Source organism: Macaca mulatta, chromosome 7, assembly GCF_049350105.2.
Source record: "Macaca mulatta isolate MMU2019108-1 chromosome 7, T2T-MMU8v2.0, whole genome shotgun sequence".
Taxonomy (NCBI): Eukaryota; Metazoa; Chordata; class Mammalia; order Primates; family Cercopithecidae; genus Macaca; species Macaca mulatta.
Genome location: NC_133412.1, coordinates 36324609 through 36349359, shown reverse-complemented (window position 1 = coordinate 36349359; position 24751 = coordinate 36324609). Strand labels below are relative to the sequence as shown.

General features: G+C 39.1%; 1 protein-coding gene across 16 annotated transcripts in view; it reads right to left on the bottom strand.

The window, feature by feature from the left end:
* Positions 1 to 24751, bottom strand: part of RNF111 (ring finger protein 111) — a 111901-nt gene that overhangs the window by 65709 nt on the left and 21441 nt on the right. For all 16 annotated transcript variants that reach the window (XM_015142381.3, XM_001098035.5, XM_015142384.3 and 13 more), the window contains exon 2: positions 266 to 1161. In XM_015142381.3, the coding sequence (XP_014997867.1) occupies positions 266 to 1142 (877 nt within the window). In that variant the 5' untranslated portion in view covers positions 1143 to 1161. The remainder of the gene's footprint in view (positions 1 to 265; positions 1162 to 24751) is intronic.

The following is a 24751-nucleotide window of genomic DNA, read 5'->3' as shown; positions in this document are numbered from 1 at the left end:
TGTTTCAGAAAAAAAAAAAAAAAGGAATCAATGGCTATTCCCCCAAAAAACTCTGACTTATTTTTGTCACTAGAAATTTTTTTAATTTTTATCTTAGCATTGGAGTCATGGTTTAATACTGCAATTGGTAATTTAAATGGCTTAAAAATAAAAGTTAATAGAGCCTGATAGTAATTTTAAATAAAATCAGTAAGACACAAACAAAAAATTAAGCACATATACAATGCAATCGGTTCCATGTTTTACTCAGCTTAAACATTTTTACCTGAGGGAACAGCTGAATTGTTTTGGTGGTTTTCACTGGCAGAAACAAACAAATCTTCTTCTCCTTCAGTTGATGAGCTAGAAGAGGATTCGCTGCTGAGGTCATTCTCACTGGAACTACTAGAACTAGGTAGCAAGGCATATTTTCTTCGCGCTAACACTTCTCGTTTCTTCCTCTGCATTAATATCCTCTCTTTTTGTTTCTGTGTCCTCTGTGAGGAATTATTTTTTACAAATCTCTTTCTGCATGGAAGTCTCCGTAATGAACTGCTGTGTAAACAGGGTCTTTTCATTAACAATCCTGATACAGATTCTGTCTCAGTCCGAGGCCACTTATGAGACCGTGCACTATGGCTTCTACTTTTAGCACTCAAAATGGTCTGGGAATGTCTTACAGGGACTTCTTTATCCTCATCTGAAGTCACAGTATCAGAATCTCCAAAATGCAGACTAGATGAAGGAGAAGAAAGACAATCACTAAAAGAGGAATCATTATCTTCATCACTTGGTGCTCCTAGGTGTTGCCTCAGTCCTAATATTCCCTGGTTTTCTTTAACACAATTCTGCACATACGAAGGGCCAGCCTGCTGGCTTTTGCGTTTTTTCCTCACGACACTTTTTTCTTGTTCTTGCTGGTTACCATTCATGTCCTTCTCTTGTTTTTGAGAATCATCACAAAGGTGAGAGAATTCATTCCCCACTTTACTATTAATCATCTCAACTCCTGCAGGAAAACTTTTGGCTGCCCCAATGGGCTCTGGATGCAAAAGGATCCCTTTCAGACTCTCCTGTGTCTTTGGTGCATCAGAAGGAATCTCACTCTTCATATCCACTTTTAAGGTGTAGAGCTCGTTATATTCAGGAGTCCATTGAGACATGGGAAACTTTAAGGAAAGCCTAGAAGACAAAATTAGATATTTAAAAGAATTTTAATGTGTTTTATTATACTATTTAACTGAAGAGTTCTCAAATTCCACCAAGAAGATCCCTTATAAAGGCAGAACTGTCTTTTCCTCATCAGTGCACAAAATGTCTGTTATGAATTATTTTACTGTTCTTATAAAATATTGTTCTCTGGTCACTCTACTCATGCACCCAATTTTTAGAAATAACAGTAAATATAGAGCATAAGCCCACTTAAAAACTTCTATTGGCCGGGCGCGGTGGCTCACGCCTGTAATCCCAGCACTTTGGGAGGCCGAGACGGGCGGATCACGAGGTCAGGAGATCGAGACCATCCTGGCTAACACGGTGAAACCCCGTCTCTACTAAAAAGAAGTACAAAAAACTAGCCGGGCGAGGTGGCGGGCGCCTGTAGTCCCAGCTACTCGGGAGGCTGAGGCGGGAGAATGGCGTAAACCCGGGAGGCGGAGCTTGCAGTGAGCGGAGATCCAGCCACTGCACTCCAGCCTGGGCGACAGAGCGAGACTCCGTCTCAAAAAAAAAAAAAAAAAAAAAACTTCTATTAATCAAAAACTGATCTTGTTGCATATCTTACTACCTTCAGCAACATAACATATTTGGTCAAATCAAACAATTACTTCAAAACCTATTTCAGTGAAATATAGACAAAAGGATTGGAATTCAAAAGACTAGTCAACATGTTTTACTCCTGGTATGACATTTTTAAGTGGTTATTAAATATTTCTGTACATCTAGATGGTTACATTAGATTGATACTATTAATAATGAGCTAATGAATATAAGCTTCTCTTTTCTATGTTTTTTTCCTTCATACCATTCTATTAATTCTCTAATGAGAATCTGAATTCTCCTGATAATAGGCACAACTACTGCATTTCAGTTTTAGATACAGAAAGATTACAGCCAAGACTTTGGGCTGCTGAAGATTATTCAGTTAAATAAACAGTACAGCAGAATATAAAATCAAACTTTGTACAGCTAATCTATCTAAATCATTCAACATCTTAAATTACGAGCTGCCAAAAGGAGATATGAATTTAAAGCATTTACATCAATGCAATGTACATATGAAAATAACTTAAAATTAGTAAATATCATGACAAAATGAAACATATTCATCAGAAAGGCAGTTACTGTGACAAACGAAGAGCTTCACTGGTGTAAAATATGAGTAAACACTGTTAACATATTTTTAACAAGTTTTTATTAAGTATAGCATACACATATAGTCTAAGTTTATAGATCAATGAACACTAACAAAATGAACACCTCTATGTAACTGGCAAACAGATAGAGAAACAACATAACCAGCACCCTAGAAATCCTCTTGCCATTACTACAACCCACCGAGTTGTTAACCACTATTCTAACTTCTGACACCATAGATTTGTTTTGCCCATAAAATACATTTTTAAACCAGTTCCTAAAAAGCGAGTAAAACAGCTGTTTTGTAAGCAAGTATTTTCCCTCTCTACAAATGGGTTACAGAAATATATAATCTTACAGGTCTCCCATGTTACTGTAGTATACAACTTTATTATCAGAACAAATGACAATAATTAAGGCATAGAATGGCCTATTCCTACAAAAAGCTATCAAAACCACTATCTTCTTTTATTCTTATTTACAAGGACAGGCAGTGCTGTATCCAAGATCAGCCATCAAGCCCTATCTGTAGTTCAGCAGGATCAGTGATAAACCAGGAACACAAAGATGAGTGAACATGAGCATGGCAATGAGCAAATTACAGAAGGCAGCCAGTCAGACAAGGATCATTTTAATTAAAGGCAAGAAAACAGAAGTCACAATGATAAAACACAGGTACATGTGATCTAAGAGTTGAACGGGATCAAATAGGATGGCTATAATAAAGAAGACAGGTAATAACAAGTGTTAGAGAGGATGCAAAAAAAAAAAAATTGGAACCCTCATACATTGCTGATGGAAATGTAAAATCGTACAAGCTACTTTGGGAAGCAGTCTAGCAGATCCTCAAAAATTAAATACAGGCTGGGCATGGTGGCTCATATCTGTAATCCCACCACTTGGGAGGCCAAGGCGGTGGATCACTGGAGGCCAAGAGTTCAAGACCTGCCTGGCCAACATGGCAAAACCCCATTTCTACTAAAAATACAAAAATTAGCCAGGCTAGTTGCGCATGACTATAATCCCAGCTATTTGGGAGGCTGAGGCATGAGAATCGCTTGAACCTGGGAGGAGGAGGTTACAGTGAGCTGCGATTGCACTGCTGCAGTCCAGCTTGGGCAACAGAGCAAGACTCTGTCTCAAGGAAAAAAAAAAAAATTAAACACAGAATTGCTATATGACCTAGCATTTCCACTCCTAGGTATGTACCCAATAGAAATGAAAACATATACTCATAAAAAAACTTATAAACAGCAACATTAGTCATAATAGTCAAAAAGTGGGAACACAAATGCCAATCAACTGACGAATAAATAAATCCACATGAAAGATTACTCAGCAACAGAAAGAAATGAAGTATGGTAGTCCCTCACTATCACTATCCAGTTTAACTTTCCACAGCTTCAGTTACTCACAGTATGACAGAGAGACCACATTCACGTAAGTTTTATTACAGTATACTGTTAGAATTGTGCTATGTTACTGTTGTTGTTAGTCTCTTATTCTGTCTAATTTATAAATTAAACTTTATCATAGGCATGTAGGTGTATGAAAAAAGAAACACTATATGGTTTCAGGCATCCACTGGGGGTCTCAGAATGGTTTCCCCTTGGATGAGGGCAGGGACTACCATACTGATTCAAGCTACAACACAGATGAACAATATGCTAAGTAAAAGAAACCAGTCAAAAAGATAACATAATGTAAGATTCCCTTATATGGAATGTCTGGAATAGGCAAATCTACAGAGATAGAACGTGGGTACCTAGGGCTGGGGATGATAGGAAGATTCGACTATAATGGCCAAAAAGTATGGAGTTTCTGGCCAGGCACGCTGGCTCACACCTGTAATCCCTATACTTTGAGAGGCCGAGGTGGGTAGATCACCTGAGGTCAGGTGTTCGAGACTAGCCTGGCCAACATGGTGAAACCTTGTCTCTACTAAAAATACAAAAAATTAGCCAGGTGTGATGGTGTGCACTTGTAATCCCAGCTACTCAGGAGACTAAGACAGGAGAATTGCTTGAACCAGGGAGGCAGAGGTTGCAGTGAGCCAATATCGCACCAATGCACTCCAGCCTGGGCAACAAGAGTGAAACTTCGTCTCAAGATAAATAAATAAATAAATAAATAAATAAATAAATAAATAAAATAAAAGGTGGGCCGGGCGCAATGGCTCACACCTGTAATCCCAGCACTTTGGGAGGCTGAGGTGGATCACCTGAGGTCAGGAGTTTGAGACCAGCCTGACCAACATGGTGAAACCCTGTCTCTACTAAAAATACAAAAATCAGCCAGGCATGGTGGCAGGCACCTGTAATCCCAGCTACTCAGGAGGCTGAGGCAGGAGAATCACTTGAACCCAGGAGGCAGAGGTTGCAGAGAGCCGAGATTGCGCCACTGTACTCCAGCCTGGGCGACAGAGCAAGACTGTCTCCCGGAGGAAAAAAAAAAGGTATAGAATTTCTTTTCTTTTCAGTGAACTGAAAATGTTCTACAATTGATTGTGGTGCCAGCTATGCAACTCTGTGAATATACTAAAAACCCAATGAAATTATATCCCAATAAAACTCCTGCCAGAAAGTCAAGAGGTTAAAATAAAAAAAGTGAAAAATTCAAGAGGAAAAGTATCAAGATTTCTGGGCATCTGATTAACTATATAGACTCCATCAGCAACAGAAGTCTCATGATGTATCTTGGAAACAGCTGGGGTTCTTCCAGAAATCCATGTCAGAGTTATGTTCTGGTGGATTTCAGAGGAGGAGACCTTGGAGTCTTTACTGGCTGAAGATTTAAAAATTAGACTCCTCATCCATAATTACTAAGTCCTCATGTTGATAATGGAGATCATGAGAGGCAATGAAAATTTGCCAAAAACCAGACAAATTCTGAGAACATGGAGCCATGTACATTAGTTTACAAAGAAGCGATTCATAGCACAATTAACTGAACCCAATTTCTTTTCCATCATTTCATGTCCCAAAGCCAAAACAATGCAATCAACTCTTTATGGTTAAATTTGCTCTGATTTTTGGTAATTTAGTCTGTCCAATGAGAAAACAGTAGAGGGGAGCAAGGAGGGGTGGTTTGGTGTGTGCTGTGGTGTGTGTTTGTACACCAGTAACTGTTCTCTGAGTTACCATGTCATGCAGTCATTAAATGCAAAATTAGCATCCCATATAACTAAGAGGTTCCCACCCAGGGAGTAATTCACACTATTTTTTTTTTCTAAAATCCATCGCTGTATTGTATCATGTTCTAAACGCTTTTTTCTAAAATCCATCGTCGTATTGTATCAATCTGTATTTTGAACCGAGAAGAGGAAAGTTCAAAAAGAGACACAAGTATTGCACTTAACTTAAAAAGTGGCAAATATAACAACAGATAATATTCTCAATGATTCGCTATTTGATAAAACCGTATTCTAGTCTTTTATTTTTGTAAAAATTATTGGCTGATCTAATTTACAAAGGAGGCAAATGTGTACAAGATAGATCTCCTTGGTGACATTATAAATGGCTTGCTGTTATACATTGCTTCAATAGTGAAACCATAATACTAGTCCCTCTTTGTGTACATCGATCCAATCATTTCATTGCTATATCATGATGACTTCATGCTAATTACTCCTGATACTAGTGTAGAATACACCACTATTGGTAAACCTTGCACTAAGAAAATACAATAGCTAAAAAAAATACTTTCAAAACTAAAATTTAGAGGTGGGATTCACATTTTATGTGATCAAGTTTATGTGAGCAAAAGGAGGACAAACCCATTAAGACTACCCATACAACTCTGAAGAACTCTACTTCTAAACTGTGATACACTATTATTGGTATGATGCTTCACTACCAATTATAAATATGAATACTTGCTTCAACTGTAAATAAAAATGTAATTATTGCTTACATGACTCTAAAGAAACAAGATTTTTAAAAGAAATTTTAAAAGCTGGCCAGGCACAGTGGCTCACATCTATAATCCCATCACTTTGGGAGGCCGAGGCAGGCAGATCACCTGAGGTTGGGAGTTCGAGACCAGCCTGACCAACATGGAAAAAATCCGTCTCTAGCAAAAATGCAAAGTTGGCCAGGCGTGTTGGCACATGCCTGTAATCCCAGCTACTCAGGAGGCTGAGACAGAAGAATTGCTTGAACCTGCAAGGTAGAGGTTGCAGTGAGCCAAGATCATGCCATTGCACTCCTGCCTGGGTAACAAGGCGAAATTCCATCTCAAAAGAAAGAAGAAAAAAAAAAAGCCATAGATGACTTGGCATTTTTCTACAACAGTTTTAGAGATTATCAGAAAATCAACTAGAAATATGTCTACCATTTAACTATCTTTTTCATATAATTAAGTGAAAAAAATAATACTTGTACTACAGGGGTATCACTTGGGGTGTGTATTAAATTTTTAATTATCTTATTTATTTTTCTATGTGCCAGCGTAAGTGTATTAAACCAAATGCCTGACAGAATATTCTCTTCTGCTACCTATAACTACTACTACTCATATCTAGATAATACAGACAATAATGTTTTGTTACATATTCTAAATAGTCAAAATTTCATTAGTAAGAAACGTATTTTCCCTCAAAAGTATCACTCTGGACCCTTAAGTGCATTAGCTCATACTAAAATTTCTCAAGAGATTTCTGCTAGGAGTACACAACCTAACAATGTACTCAATTATGAAAAGAAGAGTGCAACCCTGATAAACTTACTACCTTTCCTAGTAGAAAGGAGAAAGTTATACTCAGGATAACTGCTATGAAACTGTAAGATAAACTTGATTTCTGGCTGAGTGTAGTGCCTCACGCCTGTCATCCCAGCACTTTGGGAGGCCAAGGAGGGTGGATCATAACAGCATTATTTGCAAAAACCAAAAGGTGGAAGCATTCCAAGTGTCCACTGAAGTGATGAAAAGATAAACAAATGTGATATACATGTACAATGAAATAGTATTCAGCCTTAAAAAGGAAACCCTGACGCATTACAACATGGATGAATCTTGAAGACATTATGCTAAGTGAAATAAGAAGACACAATAAGACAAATATTGTATGATTCCACTTACATGAATTACCCAGAGTAATCAAATTCATAGACAGAAAATAAAATGGTAGTTGTGAGGGCCTGAGGGAGGGGGAGAAAATGAGTTAATGTTTAGTGGTTACAGAGTTTCAGTCAGGGAAGATAAAAAGTTGTGAAAATGGATGGAGATGTTGCACAACAATGTCAATGTACTTAATGCCAAATTATAAACTTAAAAATGATAATTTTATCTTATGTACATTTTACCACCAAAATAATTCAAAAGACATATTGTTACAAAACCCTATCCTGGAAAGGCTAGTAAAGTCACTCAAGAGAATGGGCATAAACATGTAAAAGAAGAATATTTAATCCTGTGTTGGCATCTGCTTCTCAGAGAATCTGGACTAAAACACACTTCATTTAAAAAATCACCCTCTCTTCCTCATCACTCAAACTCATATTCTGTCTTTCATAAAGTACTTGCTACTAACTGAAAAGATCTTGTTAGCCTATTTATTACACAAAGAGTCTCAAAAGAATGTAAGTTCCAAGGAAGTGGAAATCTCATCTAGGCAATCTTCAGCAATGAAAACAGTTGACTGGCACATAGTAGGCACTCAATTAGTATTTTTTAAATTGCATTAATCTGTAAAAGAATGGGTAAAAGGAAGGAAGGAAACACAACTGCTATATTTCTAGCTTAGGTAACTAAGAATATAGTGACACCAATAGCTGAGATAGAAAAGAAAATACACAGAATGAGAATAGTAGTAACAAAATTAGGAAAACAATACCTAAGATTTCTTTAACATTTACTATTGTCCAATTTCCTTTTTCAGGTATTCTGGAGCCACAAGATGGATACCATATAACTGAGGATGATCAGGTCCTTAAAACAGAGAAACTGACCATAGAAAAGAACAGTAATGGCCGGGCGCGGTGGCTCAAGCCTGTAATCCCAGCACTTTGGGAGGCCGAGGCGGGCGGGTCACGAGGTCAGCAGATCGAGACCATCCTGGCTAACACGGTGAAACCCCGTCTCTACTAAAAAATACAAAAAACTAGCCGGGCGAGGTGGCGGGCGCCTGTAGTCCCAGCTACTCGGGAGGCTGAGGCAGGAGACTGGCGTAAACCCGGGAGGCGGAGGTTGCAGTGAGCTGAGATCCGGCCACTGCACTCAAGCCTGGGCGACAGAGCGAGACTCCGTCTCAAAAAATAAAAATAAAAAAAAGAAAGAAAAGAACAGTAAGGAGCCAAAAGATTCTTTTCCTGTATATTATTGGTAAACTGACCTACATGCTACTTCTTGGGGATAGGAAATATTAAATAGGAAAGTGGTTGCATCTTCCAGAAAGTCTATTAAGATCACTCTTCATGTCCCTTAGGGTCTCAAGGCTCAAAGTTATAAAGTTCAAGGCTCAAAGTTCAAACTAGAAAACTGGCAGGATTCAGCTCACAGACATGGTTTGTTTGGCATATATAATTCGGGGCAAAAATAACTGATAGTTAATAGTGAAACACGGCCAGGGGCGGTGGCTCAAGCCTGTAATCCCAGCACTTTGGGAGACCGAGACGGGCGGATCACGAGGTCAGGAGATCAAGACCATCCTGGCTAACACGGTGAAACCCCGTCTCTACTAAAAAAAAAAAAAAAAAAAAAAATACAAAAAAACTACCCGGGCGAGGTGGTGGGCGCCTGTAGTTCCAGCTACTCAGGAGGCTGAGGCAGGAGAATGGCGTGAACCCGGGAGGCGGAGCTTGCAGTGAGCCGAGATCGCGCCACTGCACTCCAGGCTGGGCGACAGAGCGAGACTCCATCTCGAAAAAAAAAAAAAATAGTGAAACACTAGGCATTCTCATTAAAATCTGGAAGAAAAAAAGGTCTTCACTGTTATAAAACATTGTTCTGGAAAGGCTAGTAAAGTCATTTAAACAAGAGAATGGGCATAAATATTTAAAAGAAGGTAATTTTTTTCATTACTGGCAGATGACACTGACAAATGAGCTCAACAGTAGAAAACCACTGGCAACAGTAAGACAGGCCAATTACTTATATATTTACTAAAAATAAGTAACACCCCAAAAATCAATGACTTGACTTTACACAAACAACAGCTAGTTAGAAAATACTACAAAATAACAACAACAAAAAAAATACTACTTACAATAGGAATGAGAAGATTTAATATCTGGTATGAGAAATTAACAAGAGACACATAAGACCTACACGAAAACAATTATAACAATGGTACTTATGCAAAAATTTATGGGAAATTCAATTTGATGCCAAAATAATAGCAAATTCTTTCAATTATAAAACAGGGTAAACTAACATGCTATTTCCTCACTTTTTTCTTTTCTTTTTGAGACTGAGTCTTGCTCTGTCGCCCAGGCTGGAGTGCAGTGGCACAATCTCGGCTCAGTGCAACTTCCGCCTCCCGGGTTCAACCGATTCTCCTGCCTCAGTCTCCCAAGTAGCTAGGATTACAGGCATGTACCACCATGCCCAGCTAATTTTTTATATTTTTAGTAGAGACAGGGTTTCACCATGTTGGCCAGGCTGGTCTCGAACTCCTGACCTCAGGTGATCCTCCTGCCTCAGCCTCCCAAAGTGCTGGGATTATAGGCGTGAGCCACCATGCCCAGCCAATTTCCTCACTTTCAAAGATTCTCTGTCATCAAGGGAATCCACCAGAACACAGTAGATCTGTTCATACTTTTGCATTAAGCAGCTCAGAATTTCTCCTTACTTTTCTCAGATCCAAAGTAAAACCTAGATACCCTCTAGGTAGAGAGCAGGAAGAACAGGCAATCTCCTTATTGGATGTGTCTATGCTGATATAATGAGAATCTTCCTATTATTTGCCAATGTCACTTTGGTCAGTCTTTTGGCTGCATTTAAAAGACACTGGAAGAATGATTTATATGGAGTGTGAAGAGATTAAACAACTTAAATCCAAAGACGTTCACTATACTCCTTAACTTAAACAGATATCCACAGAAACAATGACTTGCTAAAAGAGGACTGCACAAGGGATATCCACTTGAGGAGATTAAGGGACATCCTCCATTCCATGGTGGTCTGGATATTACTGCTCATGCTATAAAAAGGAATGAAAATACAGTTAAATGTAGAACAGAACCGTCAGATTCTGGAAGTCAAAGTTATCTTTTGGGAGGTCTGTCTAGGATAACTATCTCCTCTGACAGGTAAAGAGGAACTGAGAAGCAAAGATGGAACCATGCTTACATTTAGACAGACTTTCACATGATTTTAATATCTCAGCTAAGGCTTGCTCTGAATGAAGTTAAAAATCTCTGTCGCCTCTAAGTATAAAGACCTCAAAACACAGGGTAGAGAACTAGCTAACAGACAAAACCACTAACAGGAAAATTTCAAGGTTAATTAGTCTTATAAAATATTTTTATTTTATGCTTGCAATCCCAGCACTTTGGGAGACCAAGGCAGGGGAATCACTTGAGGTGAGGAGTGCGAGACCAGTCTGGCCAACATGGTGAACCCCATCTCAACTAAAAATACAAAAATTAGCCATGCATGGTGGCACGCGCCTGTAGTTCCAGCTACTCAGGAGGCTGAGGCGGCAGGATCGCTAGAACCTGGGAGGCAAGGTTGCAGTGAGGTGAGATCACGTCACTGTACTTCAGCCTGGGTGACAGAGAGAAATTCTGACTCAAAAGAAAAAAAAAAATCGTAAGAAGCTAGAGAAAATGAAGGCATAGCAATAACCAAAAAGCTACAGTAAATCTAAGAAACATGTGAAAACATTATGGAAAATGAAATATTCAATGGATACTGAGTGATAAACAGTGATGTAGATTTTCGATCTAGGGATCAGTGAGTTACAGTCTTGATTGACTCTGCCACTACGTAATCTTGGCCAAACTACTCTCTAAAACTGTTTCTAGTCTATAAAATTGGAATAATAATAGTACTCACCTCATAAAATTCCATAACTGTTAAATGAGAGTACCTAACAAAGCACATGGCATAGTGGCTGTTATTAATTACTTTCCTAAAGGAGCAGTTACATACATAAGGCGTAACATTTAAGACCTTCTCTTATACCTAAAAATAAATGAAATCTTTGAGATCCAGAAGGGCATAAGCCAGGCGTGGTAGTTCACGCCTATAATCCCAACACTTTGGGAGGTGGAGGCAGGTGAATCACTTGAGGTCAAGAGTTCAAGATCAGCCTGGTCAACATAACAAAACCCTGTCTGTACCAAAAATACAAAAATTAGCCAGGCATGGTGGCACCCACCTGTAATCCCAGCTACTGGGGAGGCTGAGGCAGAAGAATCACTTGAACCTAGGAGGCGGAATTTGCAGTGAGTCGAGATCACATCACTGCACTCCAGCCTGGGCAACAGAGCAAGACTTCATCTCAAACAAACAAAAAAAGGCAGGGCATAAAATCTAGGATCTAACCTATGAGGACACAGAGGCATAAGAATGATACAATGGACTTTGGGGGAAAGGGTGGAAAGTGAGGTGAGGGATAAAAGACTACACATTAGGTACAGTATACATGACTCAGGTGATGGGTGCACCAAAATCTCAGAAATCACCACTAAAGAACTTATTCATGTAACCAAACACCACCTGTTCCCCAAAACCTACTGAAATTTTAAAAATAAAAATTAAAACAACAAAAAAGAAGGGCATAAAAAACTGTTCCCACAAAAGTTTGAAGTATAGAAACAAAGGACCAAATTTCTTTAGCATAAAACCTATCAAAGCCAAGAATTCTACAAACTTTCCTCTATTATGGTGGACTGGAGTTTGGTAGCTGGATGTTTCAGCTCCCTAAACTCTAATACCAGACATTCTACTTTTGGAAACAGGTAAGTCAAACCTCTCTCAATTAATAGGTTTCAATTTCTCAATGAACTTAATGATTTTCTCATCTGTCTTGTTAAAGTATGCTGAAATCCTTAAATATTAGTCATCAAAGAGAAATATAACATCAACTTACAACTCCCGTCAATACAAACTGGGTGAAGTTCAATATGTTATAGAGTATACTGCTCTAGCTATGACTCTGTTATTATCACGGTCAATAGCAAAATGAAGGGTGTATCTAACCTCACAAGCCTGAACAGTATCTGGGAGTCAGTTCTTTTTCCGTAGGGTGGCAGCACTACAAGTCATAGGGGCATACTGCACAAGTGTCTAATATTTCTGGTAAGGAAGCCTGGATCCTGAAATGTATACTGAAACATAAAACATGAGACATAAAGATACTGCCAATTAATTACTATATAATACAATACATAATGCATATTTACTATATATATAATGCATATTCTGTATAGTATATATTTCACTATATATAATGCATAGTATATATTGTATTATATTTATGTATAGTATATACATATATATGTATACTGTATATTTATATATAGAATTATCTTACAAAATATATAGTATATTTGCATATTATATCTAACAAATTTTATATATCTAACATGTAAAATATTTTATGTATGAAATACATTATATTTTATATAACACAAAATATACAATTATATGATATATAAAATAAAATCTAAGAGAACTAAACTCAAAAATCCATTAAACTCATTTCAGTGCAGTAGCTGTATTTTCCTATCAATAAATACTTTCATGTTCTTTGTGGTTTTTTTGAGACGGAGTCTCACTCTGTCACCCAGGCTGAAGTGCCGTGACATGATCTCGACTTACTGCAACCTCCGTCTCCCAGGTTCAAGCAATTCTCCTGCCTCAGCCTCCCAAGCAGTTGGGACTACGGGTACACACCACCACACCGGGCTAATTTTTGTATTTTTAGTAAAGACAGAGTTTCAACACGTTGGCCAGACTGGTCTTGAACTCCTGACCTCAGGTGATCAACTCACCTCAGCCTCCCAAAGTGCTGGGATTACAGGCATAAGCCACCACATCTGGCTTAAATACTTTTAAATATCCAGTAATAACATGTTTAAAAGTGCAGTGGAAAAAAGATCACTTTCCCCAAAGCAACAAAAATAGTTATATAGTTATTCCAAGATATTAAGCCTGACAAGAACTGTGTATAAACCTATACGAAAAACACTACAAAACTGTAAAACAGAATGTAACAGACAATCTTAGTAAAGAGCGAGAGACCTCATTTCCGGATGAGCAACGACTCCAAATTGGCTCCATCACAAAATAGAAGAAAGCCAATTTTTTCTTAAACTATAAAACATAAACACTACCATCAGACATATCAGGACTTTAAAAACACTGTATTTTTTCAAATGGCCTGAATACATACACCTAAGGATCCATTCAAATTAATATTGTTTGCATTTTGTTTCTCATTATTTTGTTCAGTGGAACTCTAAAATAATTAAAACTTAACTGAAGAAAATAAATAAATGGATCCCACCGGTAATCCCAGCACTTTGCAAGACCGAGGCAGGTGAATCACTTGAGCCCAGGGATTCAAAACCACCCAGGGCAACATAATGAAACCTCACCTATACAAAAAAAAAAAAAATACAAAAATTAGCCGGGGTGGTGACACGTGCCTGATGTCTCACCTACTCGGGTGGCTGAGGTGGGAGGATCACTTGAGCCTGGGAGACAGAGGCTGCAGTGAGCTGAGATCTTACCACTGCACTCCAACCTAGGCGACGGAGCATGGCGCTGTCTCAAAAAAAAAAAAAAAAAAAGAAAAGAAACAAATGTACAGTTATATGCACAAGTGAGAGGGCAGAAACAAAAGGGAAAAGCTGAACTCAAACTTTTTTTCATCCTTTTCTTCTTTAAAAGAAAAAAGTATTCCACAAAATTAACTGCAAAGCAGCCTTTTAAAATCAGGCAGGATTTGTACAAATTGTTATGGAAAGTATGGATCATTTTCTTTAAACAGACTACAAGTCTACTATTATAGCATTCTTCTTTGTGAAACAACTTACATTAATATATGCATTTTAAAAATACTGAAAAATACACACTTAACAGTTCAGGAGTGAAACAATAGGGTAGAAATTTATAGTACTGGGCTAAGGTCTTTTACCCTTTATAAGTTTCTGTATACATAGTTTGTTTTTTCTAAAAAGTAACCATTTACCAATTTTGAAATTAAAGATTTTTTAAGGAAATAAATTATGAGAATATATTTAAATTTTTCACTACATTAGAACACAACTTTGTTGACAACAGATTTCTACACAAACAAATCAAATATATGCAAGCACAATTTTTACAGGAATCTTGACTAGGCATAAAATTTCTTAATGACTAGAAATGACCACCAATCCTGGTCACCTTAATGACAGAATAGGGCAGAAACTCGGAAATGGCAGTGACTGTTACCAGACTTGAATGGAATTGTCAAATGTGAGAACTGATTTTTAGTTACTGGTATTAGTCTACAGTTCTAGGCATGTTGTTTTTGAACCCATGTTTACAAATAAATTTTAATGCTCGAAAATGCTAATTTATCAAAGCATTCCACAAAATCTTTCTTCATTAAAAGTGTAATAATTATTGCTGCATTAATGGAAAGTAGTCTATAAGAGCTCAACAAGTAAGCCAGGCAGGTGGGTCACACCTATAATCCCAGTGCTTTGGGAGACCGAGGCAGGTGGATCACCTGAGGTAAGGAGTTCAAGACCAGCCTGGCCAACATGATGAAACCCCATCTCTACTAAAAATACAAAAAATTAGCTGGGCGTGGTGGCGGACACCTGTAACCCCAGCTACTCGGGAGGCTGAAGCAGGAGAATCGCTTGAACCCAGGAGGTGAGGTTGCAGAGAGCCGAGATTGTGCCACTGCTCAATCCTGATCAACAAGAGCGAAACCCCATCTCAAAAAAAAGAAAAAAAAAAGTTCAGCAAATAATGTGACAAACCTGGAAGACAAACCTCCAGGACCTTTTGTTCTTGATAATTCAAGTAATAAATCTGTCAACTTTCAAAGCTTCAAACTTACAAACTACTCTTAGAGATTTCTGTTATTTCAACTTCCATTTTCCAAAACTGAACTTTAAGTGGCTTCCAGATTTCCTTGGAGATTGGAACTGAAGAATTCTCTCTTTTAAAGTGATAGAAGCCAAACTTAAAGACAATTGATGTTTTTATAAATATATGGAAAAGATATCTGCTTCAACATGTCTTCAAAATTTAACAATCTGTAACAGGTAAATGCAGAATTAAACCATATTCCCAAACAAGCTCTTAAATCTTTATAGCACCACATTCTACATTCTTAACTATTAATTTTTTTGTCAATACTATTAAATGGCTTGGTCGTTCTCTTATGAATAAGCATTGTCACATATGCTAAATGATGCATTTACCATCTCTAGAAGATCAAACTTAAAAATACAAAAATAAAAATTATTGTGGCCTATACAGCAGTGGTTTCCAGTCTTTTTGGCACCAGGGACCGGTTTCGTGGAAGACAATTTTTCCACGGACCCAGGGTGGGGATGGGTGGGGGTGGTTTGAGATGATTCGAGTACATTTATTGTGCACTTTATTTGTTATTACCATTGCAATATATAATATTATACAATTCACCATAATATAGAATCAGTGAGCTTGTTCTCCTGCAACTAGATGGTTCCAACTGGCGACGATGAGAGAGTGACAGATCATCAGGCATTAGAATTTCATAAGGAGCATGCAACCTAGATCCCTCACATATGCAGTTCACAACAGGGTTCATGCTTCTATAAGAATGCGGTGGCTGATCTGACAGGAGGCAGAACTCAAGAGGTAATGTGAGTGATGGGGAGTGGCTGTAAATATAGATGAAGCTTCACTACTCATCCACCACTCACCTACTGCTACATGGCCTAGTTCCTAATAGGCCACAGATGGGTACCAGTCGGTGGCCCAGGGGTTGGGGAACCCTGCTATACCGAACTCTTTGGAGAAAACAATGTCACTGAAGCAGCAAGCACATCCTTGTGACAGGCAGGAAATACTGTTTTAAACAGGTAGGGTAGAACAAAATTATGGTGGGCCCAGCAAGATGAAAAATGTTGACTGATATGGTATACGCTCAATTACTCAATAATCACAGAATAACTACTTTATATGCTGGATCTGTGGGCAGAGAGAGAAAATACAGGGTCCTATCCTTCAAGAAGCTCACAACTGGCCGGGCGCGGTGGCTCAAGCCTGTAATCCCAGCACTTTGGGAGGCCGAGACGGGCGGATCACGAGGTCAGGAGATCGAGACCATCCTGGCTAACACGGTGAAACCCCGTCTCTACTAAAAAATACAAAAAACTAGCCGGGCGAGGTGGCGGGCGCCTGTAGTCCCGGCTACTCGGGAGGCTGAGGCAGGAGAATGGCGTAAAAACCTGGGAGGCAGAGCTTGCAGTGAGCTGAGATCCGGCCACTGCACTCCAGCCTGGGCGACACAGCGAAACTCCGTCTCAAAAAAAAAAAAAAAAAAAAAAAAAAAAGAAGCTCACAATTTAGTATGACAGAATTATAGAACAAAAATATTTAGACCAAGGTGGGCAGATCACGAAGTCAAGAGATCGAGACCATCCTGGCCAACACGGTAAAACCCTGTCTCTACTAAAAATACAAAAATCAGCTGGGCGTAGTGGTGCGTGCTTGTACTCCCAGATACTCGAGAGGCTGAGGCAGGAGATAGCTTGAACCCCGGAGGTGGAGGTTGCAGTGAGCCGAAATCACGCCACTGCACTCCAGACTGGCAAAAAAGCGACATTCCATCTCAAAAAATTTATATATATATGTGTGTGTGTATATATATGTGTGTGTGTGTGTGTGTGTGTATATATATATATATATAAAAAGAACAAAATTGGCCAGGAGCAGGGGCTCACACCTGTAATCCTAGCACTTTGGGAGGCAAAGGTGGGCAGATTGCTTGAGCTAGGAGGTCAAAACATGGCGAAATCCCATCTCTACTAAAAACACAAAAGTTATCCAGGCATGGTGGTATGTGGTATGTATGCACCTGGAGTCCTAGCTACTCAGGAAGCTGAGGCGGAAGGATCACTTGAGCCCAGGGACAGAGGTTGCAGTGGGCCAAGATCATGCCACTGCACTCCAGCCTGGGCATGAGAACCTGTCTCGCATAAATAAATAAATAAATAAATAGCCAGAAAACATTATAAACATGCTATAAATAAAAGCACTCTGTAGGAACAAAAGGAGGCGGCAATTAAGGACTCTGATAAGGGCTTCATAAATAAAGCGGCATCCAAGTCAAACCATGAAGGATGCACAGGATGACAGTGGGCGAAGAATATTCATTTCAAACAATGCTGAGACATGGCAAGAAATGGCAACATCTAAATACTCTAATGCTTGGGACTGTAGGTTCTTTTGTTCTTTTTTTTTTTTTTTTTTTTTGAGACGGAGTCTCGCTCTGCCACCCAGGCTGGAGTGCAGTGGCCAGATCTCGGCTCACTGCAAGCTCCACATCCCGGGTTCACGCCATTCTCCTGCCTCAGCCTCCCGAGTATCTGGGACTACAGGCGCCCGCCACCTCGCCCGGCTAGTTTTTTGTATTTTTTTTTTAGTAGAGACGGGGTTTCACCGTGTCAGCCAGGATGGTCTCGATCTCCTGACCTCATGATCCGCCCGTCTCGGCCTCCCAAAGTGCTGGGATTACAGGCGTGAGCCACCGCGCCCGGCCTTTTTTTTTTTTTAGTAGAGAGAACAAGCTGGGGTCAAATTATCAGAGTGAGTACAGGTTTCTGTTTAACCTAGTTTGAGGGAGACTTACCTGAGGAGCTGAAGGGAATAGACTAGAGGGAAAGTCTGAAAGACTACAGAGGAAGCTCTTGCAGTGATGGGGACAAAGAGTAGTTTCAGCAGTTTTACCACATTAACATGCCAATTGTTACCAACAATATTATCTCCATTTTTATTAAAATATATAAAATATTTCAATACTATTGTAAAACTATATATGAATTCATAAGAATGATAAAAGAGTAAAAATTTAGAAACATACAAAACACAAAACATGACAATATCTCTAATATGCTAGTATGCAAAGAAAGCCTTCAAAATGGTAAGGAAAACATAGGTGACATCTATCTTATCCATAATATTTTTATTCTTTATTACCCTTTTGAGAAAATTATAAAGAAAAACAACAGAAAAAAAAAAATTCAACTTTGGTCCTAGTAAGTACTGATCTAAAACTAAGGCTAAATAAAAATGGTCAAACTACAGAATTTTAAAAAAACAAGAAATTGGGTGGTGAGGCACAGGGGTCAGGCTCACACGTATTATCCCAGCACTTTGGGAGGCCAAGACAGGCAGATGGCCTGAGGCCAGGACGAGACCAGCCTGGGCAACATGGTGAAACTCTGTCTCTACAAAAAATACAAAAATTACGGGAGAGTGGTAGCACACAAATGTTGTCCCAGCTATTCAGGAGACTGAGGTAGGAGAATCGCTTGAGCCCAGGAGGTCAGGGCTGCAGTGAGCCATGATGGCACCACTGCACTCCAGGTGGTCCATAGAGGAAGACCCTGTCTCCCAAAAAAAAAAAAAAAAAAAAAATCTGCAATTCCTGTTAATACAATTTTTCAAATACACCTCTTTGTTCATGACAGTTTTCCTGATAACATGCTTTCTTTCTGCATCCAAGGAAAGATCATTTTTTCTTAGGCTCAGAATAAAACAGAAGACTCACAACTTTCCCCTATGTGCTTGCCCCTACAACAAGTATATGTTCCTTCTGAAACTTTCTAACTTCTAAAGAAACAGAAAAATGCTTTTGAAAAGCTGTTTTCTATAATTCCACAGCAGAAAAGTCAAACATAGATACTGCCAAGTATTATGATATAAATGTGATAGTGCAGGTATTTTTACCCTTCACTGTTCCCCCAAATATCTAGATTCAAACTCTCCAAGCATTCTGCACAGGAACTGAGTAGTCAGATAAAAAGGGCACTAAGGCCCAATGCTCAGATTCTGACTTGTAATACCATTCTCCAAAAAAAGGAACAAAGGCCTCTTGGTGAAACAGCTGATTTCACCAGGGCACTGAAAATATAACCGTGGAGCATCTTGCAGTGCCAGAAAGTAAAGAAACACCCAAAAGAATACAGGCATGTCAAACAGGACACTGGAGCCAAGCTGAAAGAACTCCCAAAGGCCAAAGCTGGAACAATTTTGACAACAAAATAAATAATGTAGTATCAGTTCTAGTCCAAAATTTTAAAATGAGGCTGGGGGCAGTGGGTCACACCTATAATCCTAGCACTTTGGGAGGCCGTGGCAGGCGGATTGCCTAAGCTCAGGAGGTCAAGACCAGCCTAGGCAACATAGTGAAACCTCTGTCTCCACTAAAAAACACAAAAATTAGCACGGGTGTGGTGGTGCATGCCTGTAATCCCAGCTACTCGGGACGCTGACGCATAAGAATTACTTGAACCTGGGAGGCAGAGGTTGCAGTGAGCCAAGAAAGCACCACTGCACTCCAGCCTGAGCAACAGAATGAGACTTTGTCTCAAAAAAAAAAAAAAAAAAAAAAAAGAACATCCATGAATCCATACTGATATAAATAAATCTTCCTTACAGAAGAATTCCAAACATTTATGTAGACACTCCCTGGTCCAGGAGTTGAAGCTTAACAACCCCTCCCCCATCAATCTCAAGTAGGCAAGAAAAGAGTAACTCTATATTGGAGAAACCTGGCAAACACTACTCAGCCAGGTGATCACAATTAATCAAATCAGTGCTAAGTCATGTTGACACCATGTACTCCTGATACAATGTGATGAGAAAGGCAGGGCACTTGACCTCCACGGCATTCTTTCCCAAAACCCCAAACTATGAGAAAAACATTCGGCTAACCTAGATTGAGGGATGGTCTATTAAATATTTGACAGGTAATCCACAAAACTGTTAGTCACAAAAAGTAAGGGAAGACTGAGAAACTGTGAAACCAGAGTCTACATTGAAATATTATCTGGAGTTTTTTTAACAATGATGTATCAATGTTGGTCTCCTAGTCATGACAAACGTGCAGTGGGTAAGATGTTAACAACAAGGGAAACTAAGTGAGCAATATATGGAAAATCTTGTAAAACTACTGCAAAATAAAATCTTTTTTAAAAAAACAAGGGTATTATTTACAAAGTTCCCTCAATCCCTAGGAAAGGCAGGAGAGAAATGAGTGACTATGGAGCTTACCCTGCTCTCCAACTTCACCATCCATTCTTTCACTACTGCCAATCTCCAAAAATCTAAAGCTGGAACCAGACCGGGCATGGTGGCTCACGTCTATAATCTCAGCACTTTGGGAAGCCAAGGTGGGTGGATCACCTGAGGTCAGGAGTTCAAGACCAGCCCGGCCAACATGGTGAAACCCTGTCTCAACTAAAAATACAAAAATTAGCCAGGCGTGTGGCAGGCACCTGTAATCCCAGACACTTGGGAGGGCTGAGGTGGGAGAATCGCTTCAACCCGGGGGGTGGAGGTTGCAGTGGGCCGAGATTGCGCCATTGCACTCCAACCCAGGCGACAAAGCAAGACTCCGTCTTAAAAAAAAAAAAAAAAAAAAAAAAACAGAAAAAAAAAGCTGCAACCACCATGAGAAAACAAAGGGCCTAAAACCATCCAGTTGCTCCACTGGGACAGCAAGGCATACGTCTGTATACACTGAGAAATTACGCGTAAGTCAAAAAATTATAGGTAATTTTTCTATGGAAAAACTATCCAATCACGTCATCTTCTCAAATTACCAATAGTAATTTTCCAAATAAACACATTTCTTGTGTTAAAATGTTCAGCAATCATGCATTAATAGTCAATATGTACACAAAGCACACATATGCCCAAGTGTGTATACCTGTGTTTTATCTGTTTCTTTGTGACATAAAGCATAAAGAAAACCTATTATTAAATGAGAACAGAGAAGTAGTACTTCAAAGCACTAAAGGCTAAGGGTCTTAATCATCAAATACTACAATTACCTAAGTGGAAATTAAGACAGAACCTAAAGGCTAAGGGTCTTAATCATCAAATACTACAATTACCTAAGTGGAAATTAAGACACAACACTAGGCCAGGTGCGGTGGCTCACGCCTGTAATCCCAACACTTTGGGAGGACTAGGTGAGTGGACCACCTGACATCAGGAGTTCAAGACCAGCCTGGCCAACACAGTGAAACTCCGTCTCTACTGAAAATACAAAAATCAGCTGGGTGTGGTGATGCATGCCTGTAATCTCAGCTACTCAGAAGGCTGAGGCAGGAGAATTACTTGAACCTGGGAGGTTGCAGTGAGGCAAGATAGCGCCACTGCACTCCCACCTGGGCGACAGAGCAAGACTCCATCTCAAAAAAGAAAAAAAAGCAAACAAAAAAGAACACTAAAATTTAGCCACTTATTCTTATATAAGCTAGGAATCTTTGGTCCCAACTTTGACAACCTTAGTTTGGTAGTGAACCATAAGACATTATCTTCAGTTGGAACATATGCCAAATGTTAAGTTTCAATGTGCTATGAACTTGTGTTCCCCAAAATTCATATGCTGAAGTCCTAACACCCAGTACCTCAAAATGTGTCTGTATTTAGAGATAAGACTTTTAAAGAGGTAATTAATGTTAGATGAAGTCATATGAATAGGTCCTAATCCAATCTGACTGGAGTCCTTAAAAGAAGGGGAAATTTAAACACACAAAGCAACATCAGGATGCAAACACACAGAAAAAAAGACTGTGTGAGAACAGGTCTTTTTGCAAGGGGTCATCTGCAAACCAAGAAGAGGGGCCTCAGGAAAAACCAAACGTGCTAACACCTTGATATTGGACTGACAGTCTACAGAACTAGGAGAAAGTAAAGTTTTGTGGTATAAGCCACTCCATCTGTGGCATTTCATCATGGCCGCCTAAGCAAACTAATAAACTGTGGAATAAACACTTTCTGAGTACCTTAAATGTGCTTGAATGCCCAAAGTATTGTAAATACAAGAATGAATAGACACAGACCAGTCCTGAAGTAGTTATAGTCTAGCAGTTAGTGAGAAATATCAGTAGGTAATCAAAATGCAGCGTAAGTGTTACGACAGAGGCATGCATGGAAACTTAACAGAAGTAGAATCTATTCTGATTCCGAAGCAGAGGGTGTACCAGGAAAAGTTTTCCAGGAAGGACAAAAGAATGAAATTCGAAGAAGAGAAATCCAATTACCCTATTTTTCATGGCAGAGGTTCCCTGAATCAACTACATAATTAACAATGAAGTATACCTAAAAATGTATAAAACAAGTTATACGAAAGACAAAATACAATCTTCTGATAGACAACTTTTAATCTTCAAGATGTCAAATTCAAACAACTATCAATCTAGAACGATGACTGTTAGGAAGAAAAGGGGAAATTAGATGACTTCTTCAGACACTTTTGAGCATATGAAAAACTAGACAAAGGTCCATGGAATTACAAAATTTCCCTCAGAATTCATTCCAATTAAAGAATAGGAGGAGGAATCTACTTTATTAGACCTAAAACCCCAGGTTCTCCTTTAATCTTCAACATTAATACTAAGCTCCCAACATATCTCATCAGGCAACCCAGTCTCAATCTTTTCATTACCTTCCAGCAGGGAGAACTGTAAGTTATAATACACTTCAAAGACTAAAACAGATGTGGAGGCCAGGCATGGTGGCTCATGCCTGTAATCCCAGCACTTTGGGAGGCTGAGGCAGGTGGATCACCTGAGGTCAGGAATTGAAGACCAGCCTGGTCAACACGGTGAAACCCTGTTCCTACCAGAAATACAAAAATTAGCTGGGTGTGGTGGTGGGCACCTGAAATCCCAGGCACTTGGGAGGCTGAGGCAGGAGAATCGCTTAAACCTAGGAGGGCAACAGTTGCAGTGAGCTGAGGTCAAACCACTGCACTACAGCCTGGGCAACAGAGTGAGACTCTGTCTGAAAAAAAAGAAAGAAAAAATAATAAATAAATAAAACAGATGTGGAATCCAGCTATCATCTATCAAAACAGACACATTTGCAAAAATATGAAATTTGCTCTTCTCAATGTTTTTGTTTTGAAAAAGTTATTTTCATAAAATACTATTTATATTTACATGTAATGGGTTTATTAATTTCAAAATAAATATTTTTCTTAAATTAAAACAAAAAGAATAACAAAACTTATCTAAAAATATATAATTAGTAACATAAAACAATGTTCACAATTAAAAATTTGCCTACAACATGTATTCCAAAATCTGTTTTTAGTCATGATTTCATGTGAGGGCATAAACAAAATGCCGTATTCTCAAATGGTACAAAGCTTAAAAAGGACTGCATATAAACTGAATGACACAATCAGAACCTGAAAATAATTATTAAAGCTTACAATTTAGCAAAACCATTTTAATTTTTTGTTTGTTTGTTTTTGAGATAAGGTCTTGCTGTTGCCCAGGTTGGAGCACAGTGGCAGGATCACAGCTCCCTGCAGCCTTGACTTCCTGGGCTCAGGTGATCCTCCTGCCTCAGCCTCCCAGGTAACTGGGACTATAGACATGAGCCATCATTCCGAGCTAATTTTTTGAATTTTTTGCAGAGATGGGGTTTTGCCATGTTGCCCAGTCTGGTCTCAAACTCCTGGCTTCAAGTGATCTACCTGCCTCGATTTCCCAAAGTGTTGGGATTTTAGGTGTGAGCCACTGCTCCTGGCCACTGAATAATTTCCTTGAGTCAAATTACCGTGTAATATTCTGGACACTCACTCACAAATGCTCCAAGTTCTAATTTTGGTGTCGTTCTATAAAAACACTGTATTATCTAGCCACCTTTCTTCAGACTCAAATATCAAAGTTTTCTGATCTGAAATTATCAAACTCTAAAGACTTTTTCACCAGTCATCACCATTTGGTCACTTATAAAAAGCACAATGGGATAAAGCGGGTTCTACCAGCATCTTCCCTGACAGAGATAGTCACCCTCACAAAGACTATGCTCTAGCTAATATGAAATATCCCAAAATAAGAAAAAGCAATCCTCCCAAAACTGATAACACATAAAAATAAAATACGTGGTTGAGTGCGGGGGCTCACGCCTGTAATCCCAGCACTCTGGGAAGCCAAGGTGGGCAGATCACCTGAGGTCAGTAGTTCGAGACCAGCCTGGTCAACATGGTGAAACCCCACCTCTAATAAAAATACAAAAAAATTAGCTGGGCATGGTGGTGAGCCTATAATTTCAGCTGCTCAGGAGGCTGAGGCAAGAGAATAGCTTGAACCCCGGAGGCGGAGGTTGCAGTGAGCCAAGATTGCGCCACTGCACTCCAACCTGGGTGACAGAGTGGGACTCCACCTCAAAAATAAAATAAAATAAAATAAAATAAAATAAATGACAATATTAACACAAAGGACAGGAGGGG